Source organism: Xenopus tropicalis, chromosome 8 (genome assembly GCF_000004195.4).
Source record: "Xenopus tropicalis strain Nigerian chromosome 8, UCB_Xtro_10.0, whole genome shotgun sequence".
Lineage (NCBI taxonomy): Eukaryota > Metazoa > Chordata > Amphibia > Anura > Pipidae > Xenopus > Xenopus tropicalis.
In genome coordinates, this window is record NC_030684.2 from 58,898,695 (window position 1) to 58,913,582 (window position 14,888).

Sequence of the window (14,888 nt, forward strand, 5' to 3'; positions counted from 1 at the left end):
GGCAAGCAGCAACAGTTGCACTACTTTACACGTTAGGTTTAGTTTTTTTTCCTGCAAAAACTATAAACCTCCCAACATTTGAAATCTGAAAGATAGGATGATTTAGGTCACACCTCATTCATCCAACCAGAGCTGGTTATGCCCCAGATCTGCTACAATCCTGCCCAGTTTTCCACTTAGTCCTGTCCCCTTTTCCCTATTTTAGCACTGGCAACTAACTGGAGTGGTACCTGGAAAATAGAGCACTGTCGTCACTTTCCAGAAAATAGTAAAAACCATCTCCACAAATATACTGTATCTCCAGGAACATTACCTGTATTTAGTATTTTGGTTTTAAAGGTATCTAGATTTTATACAGAATTTGCTATAAAGGCCAGATGAACACAGAAAGCCCCTGCAATGTCCAAGCCTAGTGTGATTTAATTTCCCCATACTATTTCCAAACTATACTGATGAGCCTAACTACAAACCCAGGGCATTCCCATTCTAATTTAAGGCAATTCTCATGTTGGTCTAATTATGTAGTGGTACCTTTTTAGATGGTACATGAACTAGTGTTACACGTATACTATCAAAATATACTTCACTGTATATACTTTGTACTTAAATGGCTAATGGCTTTTATCTGCTCTTTCTAAACACAGCAACATCAGACTTAATTCTCCTGAACTTTTCTCTCAACTTTCAGGCCGGTCAGCAGAACTGACCAGCAGGTGGCGCTGTTATTTCATATTCATCATCTTAGCAGTTTAAAAATTGCTAATATTTTTAAAACTAGGGAAAAAAAATGCTCAGAAGGGCACCAGGAGCAATTGTACATTATAATAACACCAATATGTTAAAATGTAATAACCAGTAACACCAATGGCAAACAGGCATTTGTGCAAGAAAGCTGGCAGTGAGGATAACTTCCTCTAATCACATTGCATTTTCCACAAATTAAAAGCACCAGAGATGTCACCTAAATTCCGTTGTTTAATAGACACAATACAGAGTGATTGACTGAGAAAGTGCAAAATGTTTTAGTTAAGATGACACCTTTATTGGAAAACTGATTTTTTTGGATCACTTAAGTCTCATCAGCTCAGGCATCAATGTGAGAGCAAAATAATGAAGAGTACAGATTTTCCACTGAAAAGGTAAGTCCTCTCTCTGCACGTAGAGCTCTGCTTCGGCATGGCACAATGAGCGTTTACCTGAACTGGAGAGGGACAGCATTCCCTGTGTGTTTTCACTTGCAGGTGATTATCATTGCAATTGTTGTATCAGTCAACAGCCCTGAAGACATCAGCACTGGATGTGTTGGAGTATTGCTCAGTTTTTGCTCAGTTCTATTGCTGGCTATGGGTGGATCCTTGTCGCCACTTTAGTGTTCAAGTGATTCATGCCAAATAGCGACACCTCAATGGTACAAGCAAAGTGGTTTAGAAAAACAGAATAAGGAGATGTAATTGATATATGAGGATTTAATAAGAGGGACACAAGGATGAACAATATGTTTCCATAGCAGTTTCTGTGTGTGATAAGAAACTAATAGCTGCTTAATACAAATAAAGGAAAACAATGTTGTGCTTTACAAACATAATGCCGATGTGCAGCATTGCCCACACAAGGCCGGGAATATATTCATAAATATCCCCTAGCATTGAGGGTTCTATGAATATCTGCAGTCATTGTGCATTTCATTGGCTAAAACTTTATTTAGAAGTGACAGTCAGAGGTGCTTTACTCCTTAACTACAGCTCACAATTCGTTCTTTACAAAAGTTTTTTTTTCTTTTTTTCTCCAGAATGTGCTATGACATTTGCATAATTCTCTCTCGAAAATAAATCTTTCATTCCTCTCAAATGTACTGAAATGTATTTTTAAACATATATATAGATGTATATATAAATATTCTGTCTTCTTATACCATACTTCAACCCGTTACATCTAATCTAAAATATTTATATTGTATAGTCATTTTTTTTTCTGTTTATCAACAAAGCAATAAAACTTTACATTGAAGGGATTTTTTTATTGTTTTGGAACTATGTTGGAACTAAAAAAAAGCAGGATCCTGTAATATCAATATCCTGTAAATGTAAACAAAATGTTCAAGTACAAAACTGAGTAAATGTGCCAAGGCTTGAAAGCTCCATTCGGCACCCCTGTGGGAAAAGTTTAAAAGTCTGGCAAGAAAGAAACCGCATAGAAGATGTACAGCAGCAATTCAAAAGGTTTTTTTTTTTTTCTTTACCAGATATCACTGGTGAAGCTTAGCTCTCTTGAAGATAATGGTATCAATGTACTGTTCCCATGGAAACCCTGCTGCTCCTTTGCTGCACTGTTGTGAGTCTGCTGGCCATTAAGCAGGGTTAAAGGTATATTGCAGTATGTGTGGTGATTGCCTAGGGTTGCTTCTGGCAAAGGTGGCGTTGGCTTTTCATATTCATAAGCTCTGCAAAAATGTCTCATTTGCAAGGAATCTGCATGATGGAAAGCAGACAAATCAAGTTGAGATGGTGCCAGCGTGCCAGAGTTCCCTGTTACAGCTATGGAAGGTACAGTCTGTAGATCTCCAAAAAGGGACTGCTCCCCACTATCCAGAACATGCTGCCGTGATAACACCTCTCGTTTTTTTGCGGGCATTTCGTAGACTAGACGCTTCCAAAACTTTGAATTCATCTTGCTGCTTTTAGGACCATCCCATTTGATTAAAGACTGTTGTTTGATGGCATGCTTTAAGGACTCCACCTCTTCATAGTTCACTTTTCCTCTCAAATTAGTGCATTCTATGAATATAACTTTGATTTCTCCACTGGTCAGCATATTTTGCAGGCGACTGTCCAGCACAAAGATACTCCATCCCCTCCTGATCACGTAGTCTGGGGTCAGGACGATGATCAATCTACGACTTTGCTCAACGCATCTGGCAAGATCCTCTATGTACGCTAGAGCCAAAAAAGGAAAACAGCAGATGATCATTTCTCAGAACTATGATGGACAGTGAAGTACTTATGAAATTATAAACTATATCTTGGGGAGATAATGAAATTATAAGCAATATCATAAATTGGGATATCAGTGTACAGGTATGGCACCTGTTATCCAGAATGCTTGGGACCTGGGGTTTTCAGGACAAGGCATTTTTCTGTAATTTGTAATTATTTAAACATTAAATAAACTAAATAAAATTGTTTTACTTTTAACAAGGATTCATTATATCTTAGTTGGGATCAAGTGCAAGGTAATGTTTAATTATTACAGAGAAAAGGGAAATTATTTTTAAATCTGAGTGACTGGACTAAAATATTGTCAAAGGGAGATGGGCTTCCAGTAATTCGGAGATTTCTGGATAAAGGGTTTCCAGATAATGGATCCCATACCTGTAGAGTTTCTGCAAGTAAAGATCAGTTCTAAACCAATTGAACTAAAGATGAAAATAATTTCACCTAACCATTACTTGGTTCCTGTTTCTAAAATAGACATAACTGAATAGATGGCTAGGCTAGATTATACAGATAGGGCAGATTATAACAGAGAGAATGACACTTCATTATCACCCCTTTTGCAGACAATGCACAGCATGTTATCAATTAAAAAGGAAACCAGAAATGTGGAATATTAGGTACTTGGCAGCCAGTGCAACACAATTAATAATTTGGGACAGACACCCAGTTCAGATATCGGTTTAATTAGAAGAATGTGAGCATTCAGCTATAACCAAACTACTACTTACCTGTGACAATGGGGACTTTTTTTAAGCATCTCTTCAGTAACAATAACCTACAGTAGGCACATGTTTCTAATGTTTTTATCTATATGAGATGATGGATATCTTTACTATGGCTCTTATTTTCACAGATGGGAAAACATATTAACATTTTTGGTCAGTTTAAGAGCAGTATGAAATAAAACAAATTCCCAATTTGTAGGATTACTAGTACAGTGTCACAAAAAGTTGCTATAAGATCACCCCACATATACTCCCGATTCCTAACTTCACATTTAGAAAATTATTGTTTCTCTCATTCTTTATGATCCATCCATAACCATGCAAATCCTCCAGCACCAGCCTCAGCCAATAGCAAGTTATAAAAAAAGCCCTATTGTTTCACAGCAACTAAAAATTGAGGTTCATAAAAATGATGATCTTAAAATGAAATATTTCAACTAAATTTGGAAAGCATTTGCTCAAAAACTTACATAAACAGCTTTTAAAGGGGACTGAGGTTTTAGAAAGGTTTAAAAGAGTTTAAAAGGGCAAATGAACTTTCCCTGCACTGCCATCCAGTGGTCTGTCCCCTCTCCATCTGCAGCTGGGGGCAGAGTGGAGAAATCTGGGTGACAGGGAGACTAGATGGAAAGGGTTTACTCTAATATACATTCTTTTGCACAGCACAGTCATTTTGATATTCTGAAGTGCAGCACGGTGCTATTAAGCTCCTAATACTGTAAGGGAGAGAGGGGAACAAAAATCCGAATACTGAGCTGAAACTATAGGGGTCAGGATTCAACAGCCAGAGTAGCAACAGGTATTCTGCTGTTTTTTTAAACATTTTAGGATTAAAACTATAGAACAATAAATGAAAAGAATTTTGGAAAAAATACAGATTTATCTATGGGAATCAGTGTATATGAACATACTCTATGGTGGACATCCAGTTTAAGAAGAAGGCCCTGCATCTTTGTACAAGAGCTATAATGACATGTATCTGATCACACAGCATTTCCTGTAAAAATGAGTTTACTGACAAACTTGCCAATATGCAATTCTCATTTCTAAAGTAGTTATTTTTGAAAAGTCAATGAGCACTATTAAACTGTAAACTGGCCCTGATGGTATTTAGAATAAAGGCTTCTTGGCTAAAAAAAAAAAAAAAAGAGGGAGATGCAAGTGCTGGGAGTCACAGAACAAGTGACTGATAAATCTGCCTTGGGAGAAGGAATGGGATTTCTCCGTGGAGCTGACACAGAAGTACCCCAGCCAGGGCAATTTTCTGCTAACAGGAGCACCAGCCCTGGGTATCTGGTAAGTGATTACAACAAACATATTAGGCACCCTCCAGTGATTAAACCTTTCCTTCTCCTTTAAAACAACATTTACAATCCTAGGAATCAATTGATATTTGTAATATTTAATTAAGAACCAGAACCAATCTTTGTACGAGACCGCAAAGCCATGTGCGTGTGATGGGTGGGTCACAAGGATTATCACTGTTGAAGGGAATATTAAGGAATAAAATATTGGAGTAGATTCCAAATCACAGCACTGTGTATGAGTTTGTACCAATATAGCTTCATGCACAATATGTCCTGCCAACAAATCTGATTGCCTTTAATGAGAAAGTAAGCAGAAACACCCCCACTGCTGCCTTAGCATCTGATACAGTACCAGAAGGTTTGGCCTGGAACATATCTTCCAGATAATACATCCGTGATAAGATCTGAATTACTGTACACCTTGAACATGCAGTGCAGGTCTGGATGACAGTTCACAGGAAAGATATTAATGAGCTAGAAAAAGTGCAGAGATGTGCAACTAAACTGGTAAAAGGAATATCCAATAGTGCACTGTAGAAAAATAAAGGTGGGGGTCTTTTCACACAGAAATGAACAAAGAACAAGAGACCACCCATTTAGACTGGAGTAAAGTCCAAGGGAACAAAAATGGTTCTTTATAATGAGGGCAGTGAGGCTGGGGAATGATTTGCCTTGGCAGACTTCCTTAATGCCTTTAGGAGGAGCTTACATATCATCTTGGACAGGAAAAATATCCAGGGCTAAAGTGTTTTATATTTATGTGAATATATGTGTATATGTGTGTATATATTTACACTTATGTAAGATCCAACAAAAGCATTGAGTTCTTTGCAGTTCCATACAATTGTGTGTATTTTAAACGGCTAATCCGCCCCATCCACGCACACATATTTCTGACTTATCTCTTTTCTAAAAGCATAAGCATAACAGCCTCTTATAACATCTTCTGGCTACAAGTCCATCTGTGAGTCTACTTTGCCTCATTTCTATACTTCCACTGAATATATGCAGTGTATTATTGTACAATGGTGTTAATGAATTCGGCTTAGTAGACTGTATGAGTGATGTATTTGTGACTTTAATATTTTCAGCTGCTGGCAGCCTAAAGAACCTGTCATGTTTGGTGCCAAATAACACAGGTATAGAAGTAATGCTTGAGCTGATTAAAACCTCCCTTGACAAAAGCTGAACAATAACAGGCACCCTCACGTGGCTGTAACCTATAATTACAGTCATGAACTCAATGCTGAAAAGGTCTGTCCAACTGCTCATTATAAATACTTTTTAAATTACTATGTCCTGGTGAAACCAGCTATATCCGATACCTTAAATTAGCACACACAAAAGAGACTCACTTTCTAATACAAAACAGTGTTTTGATCTGATATAAATTGCTGGTATGGGATTGCACTGTCTCTTTCAAGACAACAAGGAAACACAAGTAGAAAATAATCTGTTACATATGCATTGCTCTTAAAAGGCATTATAATTACTAATAATGTCACTGCTTTTAGAACCTTATGCAACTTGATCCGAAAAAGTTCCATTCCAGTACATAATGCTAGCTCGGGTGCAGATTTAACAGTTGAGGTGCAAGAGGGGGGCACTGCCTTTGTAAATGCTCTCTAGCATCTTCCTTGCAACTCTCTTGCACTTGCTAAAGAGCTTGTCATCTTAAGAACAACAGTTGTTGGTGCTTGAAGCACTGTGTATTTGTTAGGGATAAGCAGAAGACCCAGTCAGTAGAGGACCCCTATGCACATTTAGTACAAGAGCCCCCTGGCTATTACCCCATCTCCATAATTCATGTAAGGGAGGGAGGTTGTGCTTGGCATCCAGTATTACCAAGTACTGAACCCTTCATAATAATTCAGTCAGATTCCAAACTGTATTTGAACCCAGATATGACTTCATATGGAAAAATTGTTATTTTAATGCTGATACTTACTGAAGGTCATTTAGGGTTTGGATTAGATTTGCCACTAAGGATTCAGCTGAATCCAAATCCTTCTAAACATGCTGGGACAAATACTGAACTTAATCTTGAATTTGGTGCATCCTTAGCATATGTAATATGTGATAGAATATATATTATATATAATTTATAGCATTTCCTACTCTGATGCTTTCATGCCTTGCAAACTAAAGTCAAATAAGAGGACGTAGAACCCAATAAATCTAAAAACCACTGGCATGGAGTGAGCCTGGTAACATCCCATCCGTACAGAAGAAGGAGAAGCAGATACACTATCCTCCCAATCAGCCCCACACTGAAAGGGACACGCCAGACACAATGTCTCAGATTTTGCTCTTTCTTTCCTAATCTCTCAGCATTTGTCCGGGGAATGCGTCTCGGAATGCAGCCATGATTATTGTGGGTTGTAGTGCTAACCTTTTAACAGAATAGTTAAAGAAAAAATCCACTATTATAACTTTAATCCAAAGCTATTCTTTCCAATACTGTGCACTACATTTATCCCAAGCCTGATTGTCATGTGGCCTTCCAAATAATGAATTCCTTTGTGTGTTTGTGCATGTTACTTGTGTGTGCTGGGATGAATTTCTGGAAAAACATTGAATGATTTATTTCTTTTTGAAAGTAATTATATTTCAATCTTAAACTGTGTTTGCACAGACTATTACAGTATCGGTGACAGAAGCCATCACTATCTGGAGACGCTATTATGTGAGTTAGTGCCTGTATATTGGCACAACATGTTTTAGATTAGAATATTCTGCATCATGGAAGGTTTTTACGACAGCTGGGTGCTGAGAATCGATTTACTCAGAGCTGTGGTTACAAAGGGAAGAACAGCTACAACAGACTGATTGAATTACTCGTGGGAAACACACATCGGCTTTGGTTTGTATGTTCCCAAGTTTCACAGTCAGAATCTGGTAACCATATCATAGCCAGGATTAAATTATTTAGCTATGACTTTCTGGGAAACACAGACTTTTATAGAGTTAAGAAATGCGATACAGTACATTTGCTTTGCTATTTTATCATTGAAAAGGCCCTTTCTATTTTTATTGTCAAATGAAAATATATTTACATTTAGTATAGAATTGATTAAAGGAGTGGCGTACCTTTTACTTGATTTTTAGTATGTTACAGAATGGCTAATTCTAAGCAACTTTTAAACTAGTCACTTTTTGAATTATCTGCCTTCTTCTTCTGACTCTTTCCAGCTTTCAAATGCGGCTCACTGACTCCGGCACCTATAAAAACAATTGCTCTGTGTGGCTACAAATGTATTGTTGCTGCTACTTTTTATTCATTATTTTTATATAAAGTGCCTATTGATATTCTGGTGTTTTATTAAAATCAATGCCTGGTTTTTATTGACCCTAGCGATAATTTGCCTATAAGTTTAAATGGTGTTTAATGCAAATGAACCTGCTGAGTAATCTTAAAAACATTTCAGTGTCCTGTGGATTCTTCATTTCAGCTGGGTGGTAGAAACTTCCCAGAATTTTAAACCCTAACTTGCCCATTAGCCTGACTGATACAGTAAGCAGGGCACTTGTCTACCAAAACGTCTGGCCGGTGGTAGTGCACTGAGCAGGGGATGATGCAGCCTCACCAGCAATGAATAAAGAACACAGCTGCTCAGAAGCAGAGCAGAATTTAGACATTTAAAAATGTAGTATTATTTATAGATAATTAGAAATAATTACTAATTATTAATTGTTCATAATTACAAATACTCATACATTTGCCTGATAAACATATCTAAAAATAGATATCTATGGTACACCTGCCATTCACTTTTTTATGCACATGTGAGGACTGCTGTAAAATATAAGTCCTATCCAAAGAGAACATGAAACCCATTTTTTTTTCAATGAAAGCATCCATCCATTTATAAAGGAATATAAAAATCCCAGCTGTTAATCATATATTCATTAGGAATAGAGGCAGGGCAGGCAATAACTTTCACTTTCCATTTAACACTTCCTAGATGTCACTTCTTTTATCACATTCCCCCTCCCCCCAGCCAGTACATGGGCATGGGCATCAGGTCCCATTCTGGTGCATTTTCAAGATATTGAGAAAACTTCCCTTAATAACAGTGTCCACAAAATGGCCCCTGCCTGCCTGTTTTGACTGTAAATCCAAAACTGAAGGAAACAAAAATGAAATCATTTAAATAGTGTAAGTAAAGTTGATTTTGCTTGACTAACATGATAGAAAAGGATTTGGAATTATTTATAAGGGTGACCAATAGTGAATTCATGGCGAATTTCTGCATTTCAGCATTGGCGGATTATTTTGCAAAATGGGCAAAAACATTCGCCGCTGAAAATTTGCCCGCGTCAGAAAAAAATTGTCGCCCGTGATAAAAGAGAATTGTCGCCCACATCAACAAAAAAGTCAGGTGGAAACAGGACAGATTCGTTCATCACTAGTGACCCCAGTGAAAAAGGGTTTCCTTCTTTAGAAGTAAGTTCATATGGCATGTAATAAATACTGTTTCATAAACTATGAGCTCATATTTACTCTCTGGCTTATTTACTCTTCTGGTAGTGCCGCAAAAAAACAGACAGGGTTCTAAAGAATAATTTGTTATGGTGCTATGACAGGATAAAACAATCTTGTCATAATCTGTTGGCAAAGAATATTTTTTTTTATAAATCACCAAGCCAATTTTCTGAACTAATATATTTTATTCCATGCTGCCCAGCAAGAGCAATATGCCAAAGCAACATAGTACAAGACACAAAGGGGCTGATTTACTTACCCACGAACGGGTCGAATGGAGTCCGATTGCGTTTTTTTCGTAATGATCGGTACTTTGCGATTTTTTCGTATGTTTTGCGATTTTTTCGGATTCTGTACGAATTTTTCGGATCCAATACGATTTTTGCGTAAAAACGCGAGTTTTCCTATCCATTACGAAAGTTGCGTAAAAAGTTGCGCATTTTGCGTAGCGTTAAAACTTACGCGAAAAGTTGCGCATTTTTCGTAGCGTTAAGTTTTAACGCTACAAAAAATGCGCAACTTTTCGCGTAAGTTTTAACGCTACGCAAAATGCGCAACTTTTTACGCAACTTTCGTAATGGATACGAAAAACTCGCGTTTTTACGCAAAAATCGTATTGGATCCGAAAAATTCGTACAGAATCCGAAAAAATCGCAAAACATACGAAAAAGTCGCAAAATATTCGTTTTCAAGTCGGAACTTTTCCAATTCGGGTCGGATTCGTGGGTTAGTAAATCAGCCCCAAAGAGTTGATTAGGTATTCATCAACTCTTAAGTGGCATGAAAGGGAGCCTGGGCTCTTCCAGATTATTTTAATCACAAAGGAATTTGGGACTTCTTTAAAGTTCTTGTCAGAGGCTCAGGACAGTGTATTATTCCAGCAGTCGCAAAGTAGCACTATCTCTGCTACTATTTTCTGGTTGGCATACAATAGCCATATTGCAGTGAACCTGGAAAGGCAGATGGGACATTGTCCTTCTGTTTTTGTTCCTTTGACAACACTGAAATTAAACACAACTTATAATAATGATGCCCAACAGATTGTTCCTATGCAGCAGATGCTTTCTCTAAAACACATACATATTTAACTTTTAGCTTCTAGATCCCTCTATCATATCTTCTCATCTTATGCTTAACGCAGGGGTTTTTTGATTGAATTGGGATTTTTTTTCTTATAAACAACTAACATTTATAGGTTGCATAAGTATTTACCCTACTAAGTCAATATTTGGTAAAACCAGCTTTGGCTGCAAATAGAGATGCAAGTCTTTTGGGGTTGGAAAATGCCAGCTTTGTACATCTGGCCATTTCTTTCCTATAAAGTAGCACAAGTTCTACCAGCCTGGATGGAGACTGTTGGTAAACAGCAATTTTCATGTGACACTCCAAGGAGCAGAAAAAGAGAAATATGAATGTATTATCTAGAGAAGTTATAATTATGACATATGATTTGCTAACTTAAGAAGTACCACTTGATTTTATTAATTCCCTTTAAACTGAGAAAATTATCTGTAAGGGGTCCAACAAGTGAAAGAACACAGCTTCTATTGCCAATTCTCCAATACCCCAAAAAAGTAGCAGGCAGTCTTAATTTAGGAAATGCATTTACATACTTGATCTGAATTGTGGATGTTTCATACTGCATGCAAAGAACCTTATTTTTTTTTTTTTTTGCTGACCGCTTCATTTACCCCCAGGCCACCTGATTATTTCTTTCAAAAGGTTTATAGATATTTTGCCATCAGATGGTCTACAACAAAAACATCTACATTCTTCTTTTGTGCCTGCATTATCCTATGTTGAACAATATAACTGTTGCCCTTTAATCAATACAAATCTAGTTCACATCTATCTTTGATTTCTGATTCTTTTATTCCTCAACTTTCCTTTCAAACAGTTTTTTGATAAGCAAGGTGGGTTTCTAGTTTGTATCTAATTTTCTAAAAGTATCTAAGATAATGCTGTAAACTGTTAATGCTAATGCAACATACTTTCCCACAGATCCATGCTTGGTACATAGGGATGCTTAAATTAGGCTAAATAGTTTTTGGTATGAAGCTGTCGAGGCAATAAGAAACTATGGCCCTGGGCTTCTAGTCAACACCCTTCTGGTACCTGTAGGGGCACAAATGTTTACACCTCAGAGCCCAGACCTGTGTTGTGCATCAGACTGAAAATCTGGCACAAGACACACTTACAAGAGCAAGGAAGCTCTGAATTCACATCACACTTAGATCAGGTGTAAGAACAGAGCTCTAGATATGCCTTGTGCATGCAGAAGCTCCTACTTACACATAATGATTGATGTGCAAATAGGGGGCATGTAGGTGGAAACTGCCCACATTCAAATTTCTTAAATGGCAGATGCATTTCTCTGCCAGGTGCAAATAGGGGTGAAGGTGTACTGTGTGTCAAATAAATGTCGATTTGCATCAGTTTTTGGCACTTTGTATCTTACCTGCCCTTTACAATATATGTTTATGGTGTAAATAGACTTTTTTGAATTTCCTGTTTTTTCTCTGGTTCTTTAAAGATGCTCTATAGATTTCTTATTATGTATCTGGTGGAAGATTTGTCTCTACAATACTGTGTTATTTTTAGCTCTTTTTTAGATTTATTCTGCAGGTATGAAAGGTCATTTTCAGTGTAAGTTTGTGTGCCAGAAATTCTCATGAACAGACCATAAATTATAAATGCAGATTGGTTGTAAATTACAGTCATCAGCTATTTACAGAGCTTGTACACGTGTTAGTAATGGCTGTATGAATGCTAGAACATAACAGGTAAAGGTTATTTTATGAACTATGGCTTTATCCGTGTACTATTCTTTATCAGGTGTCCAACATCTGGAATCCATTGTATGATACAGAACATTTTTTTAGTTATTTCTTTGCCTATAAAAATATGTTAATAGGATAAGTGCAAATGTGTTATTATTGGGACCAGTTGGTATGTTAGAAGAATTTCTTTCATGTATATATTTGCAGCTCTGGTCTATTAGATATTTAAATGCTTTGAAAAATAAAAGATATGTGATCCAATGCACTGAATACATCTATGTATCTTCTTGGCTTTTTCTAGCAAATCCCATTCTTGCAAAACATTAGTAAGAAATTCAGGAATATATATAATACACTTACTTGGACTTGGAATCATATCTCTATCAGGAATAAAGAGTTTGTATCCATAATGTTTCTCCAGAATATCAGGAAGGATTTCTAGTGCAAATTGCTCCTCCTCCTTGCTTTCATTATCTAATGAATCAGGATCCACTTTGGTATATGAAAGATAGGCGTCATATTCTTTGTTGTCTGGAAAGAAAAGACAGAGATACAAAGTCCCGCTATGCCATCATTATTGAAGTGTAAGTGTGCAATAACGGGCAATATCATATATTAATAAGATGTATTTTATGTGTAGCCACATACTGCAGCGAGCAAGTTGTGTCCAATTTAACGCCCACACTATACGTGCAATGATGCAAGATTCTTGGGAATAGCTTATGCGTTGTGGGAAAAACATGGTAAGTGGATGTGCCCTAAGGTATTGTTGGACTTGGTGTTTCTGTAATGAAAACAAGCTCCAAGCTCATTAGCAGACCAGAGCAGAGTATTCCCTTCTGTTTCAAACTTACTATTGATAATATCAACCCCCCTTTTAATTTAACTGCTTGGAATTCTGCCTGGAGAAATGATTAACAGCATCTTACATGGCTCCTCTGAGGGTAATACAATGTTCAGTTTTCAAATTAGTTCATCAGATCAAATCAGAATGGTCTCAGTTACAGTATATAAACTCTTGTCATCCTTAGTAATCTTTTTTAATAGACCATTCCAGAAGGTCATTATGTTTTGCTTATTTTGCAGATTACTCAAAAAACAAACTTTCATTCAGTTGTCAGTACTTTAGTTTGGTGTATCCAGGCATTAGATAAGCTTGGTGGATCTAAACTGAAGATATGAGTCCCCATATCCTAGAGGGGCAGATCTGTAATTAGACCAAAGAATGTACCAATGTAAATCTGTGATTAGGGGATGATAGTGAATTGCATTCTGTATATAAAATTAATGGCTTGAAGTTTTTTACTGGGTTAAGCAACTTCTTTCAATGAATATCTTGTAAGAAGATAAAAGAGCAGCACATTCTGTATAGGAGAAATCATCAAGAAATATGACTTTCTCCTAATAGTTCTCCAGCAATAAATTATCATTTTATGCGATACAGAAATTCTGTTTGTTTTTCAGATATATTTTGTAAAGGATATGCCTAATACTTATTGGCCATACACAAACTCCAAATGAGCAGACAGAGCGGTTAAATTAAATTGTAAAACAACAAAACAATACAAGGCATGAAATACAGACTTATGTCTTAATAACTTTTCCATTTACTGTCCCATACATTGTCTTCTTACATTTGCTCATAAAAGTCTGGTTTTGTATATCAAGTTCATTTTTCGGAAGAGACAGTACAAACTTAGTACTTCAAGGTGCAGTAATGTTTTAAAATGACTTGTCCCTCCTCGGTAGAATAAAAGCAATCTTGCAGATGATTTTTGGAATTTACAATAAAGGAACTGTTGTGAGCTGCAGCATCTCCCATAAACTAATTTAATGACGCCACTGCACAGTAAAAAGCCATAGAATTGTACAAAGGGCTACCAGCTGCAGTTTTTAAAAGAACTATAAATTATGTTTCTTTTCTCTGTAAATTGTAAGCATGGTTATCTGCTGGTCTGTTTGGTCTGTAATGGTATATTCATTTATCCCATAAGATAGAAGACTTGTATGTAATGCTTTATTCTGATGGCAAAACAATTAGTGGTAATATTCAATGAGAAAAACCGGAAAAGGTACATTTTTAAATGCAACCTTTTATGAAAAACTGTTTTGTCTGCACCTGTAAAATATTTGAAATATTTTGTTTACTGAAGTTGTGCTGACAAAATAAACTGCCTGATACGGCATATATACATATATACTACAGATCCTACATTTTTCTAGAATATTACCCCTTGCGCACTGGGTTGCTACAGCTAGCCATTATCTGTAAAAACCAAAGGAAAAAATCATCCAAACTACAGTCAACAATACATCTCTGTGTACAGTATATATATATATATATATCTCTGTCCCTGGTTTGTCCCTGAGGAAGAGCACAGATTGTGCTCGAAACGTTGGAATTTTTTCAATAAAACCACTTTTTCTTTTGTATCAAGTCCCTGTGTGTGCGGCACTCTTTCTACTATATTTTTGTTTTTTGACCTGCACCAAGGGCATTTGGACTTGTATAGGGTGTGCTCCTCCCTGTATACTAATATATATATATATATATATATATATATATATATATATATATATATATATATATATATATA

At 36.5% G+C, this 14,888-nt stretch overlaps 1 protein-coding gene across 2 annotated transcripts in view; it reads right to left on the bottom strand.

Moving 5' to 3' along the window:
• Positions 1-957: 957 nt before the first annotated feature.
• il1rapl2 (interleukin 1 receptor accessory protein like 2) overlaps positions 958-14,888 on the bottom strand; it is a 423,225-nt gene continuing 409,294 nt past the window's right edge. The window contains exons 9-10 of one of the 2 annotated variants that reach the window (XM_031890541.1): positions 12,652-12,822; positions 958-2,933 (exon numbers count right to left, since the gene is read on the bottom strand). In XM_031890541.1, the coding sequence (XP_031746401.1) occupies positions 2,236-2,933; positions 12,652-12,822 (869 nt within the window). In that variant the 3' untranslated portion in view covers positions 958-2,235. The remainder of the gene's footprint in view (positions 2,934-12,651; positions 12,823-14,888) is intronic. The other variant, NM_001078899.1, reaches the window with a different exon arrangement.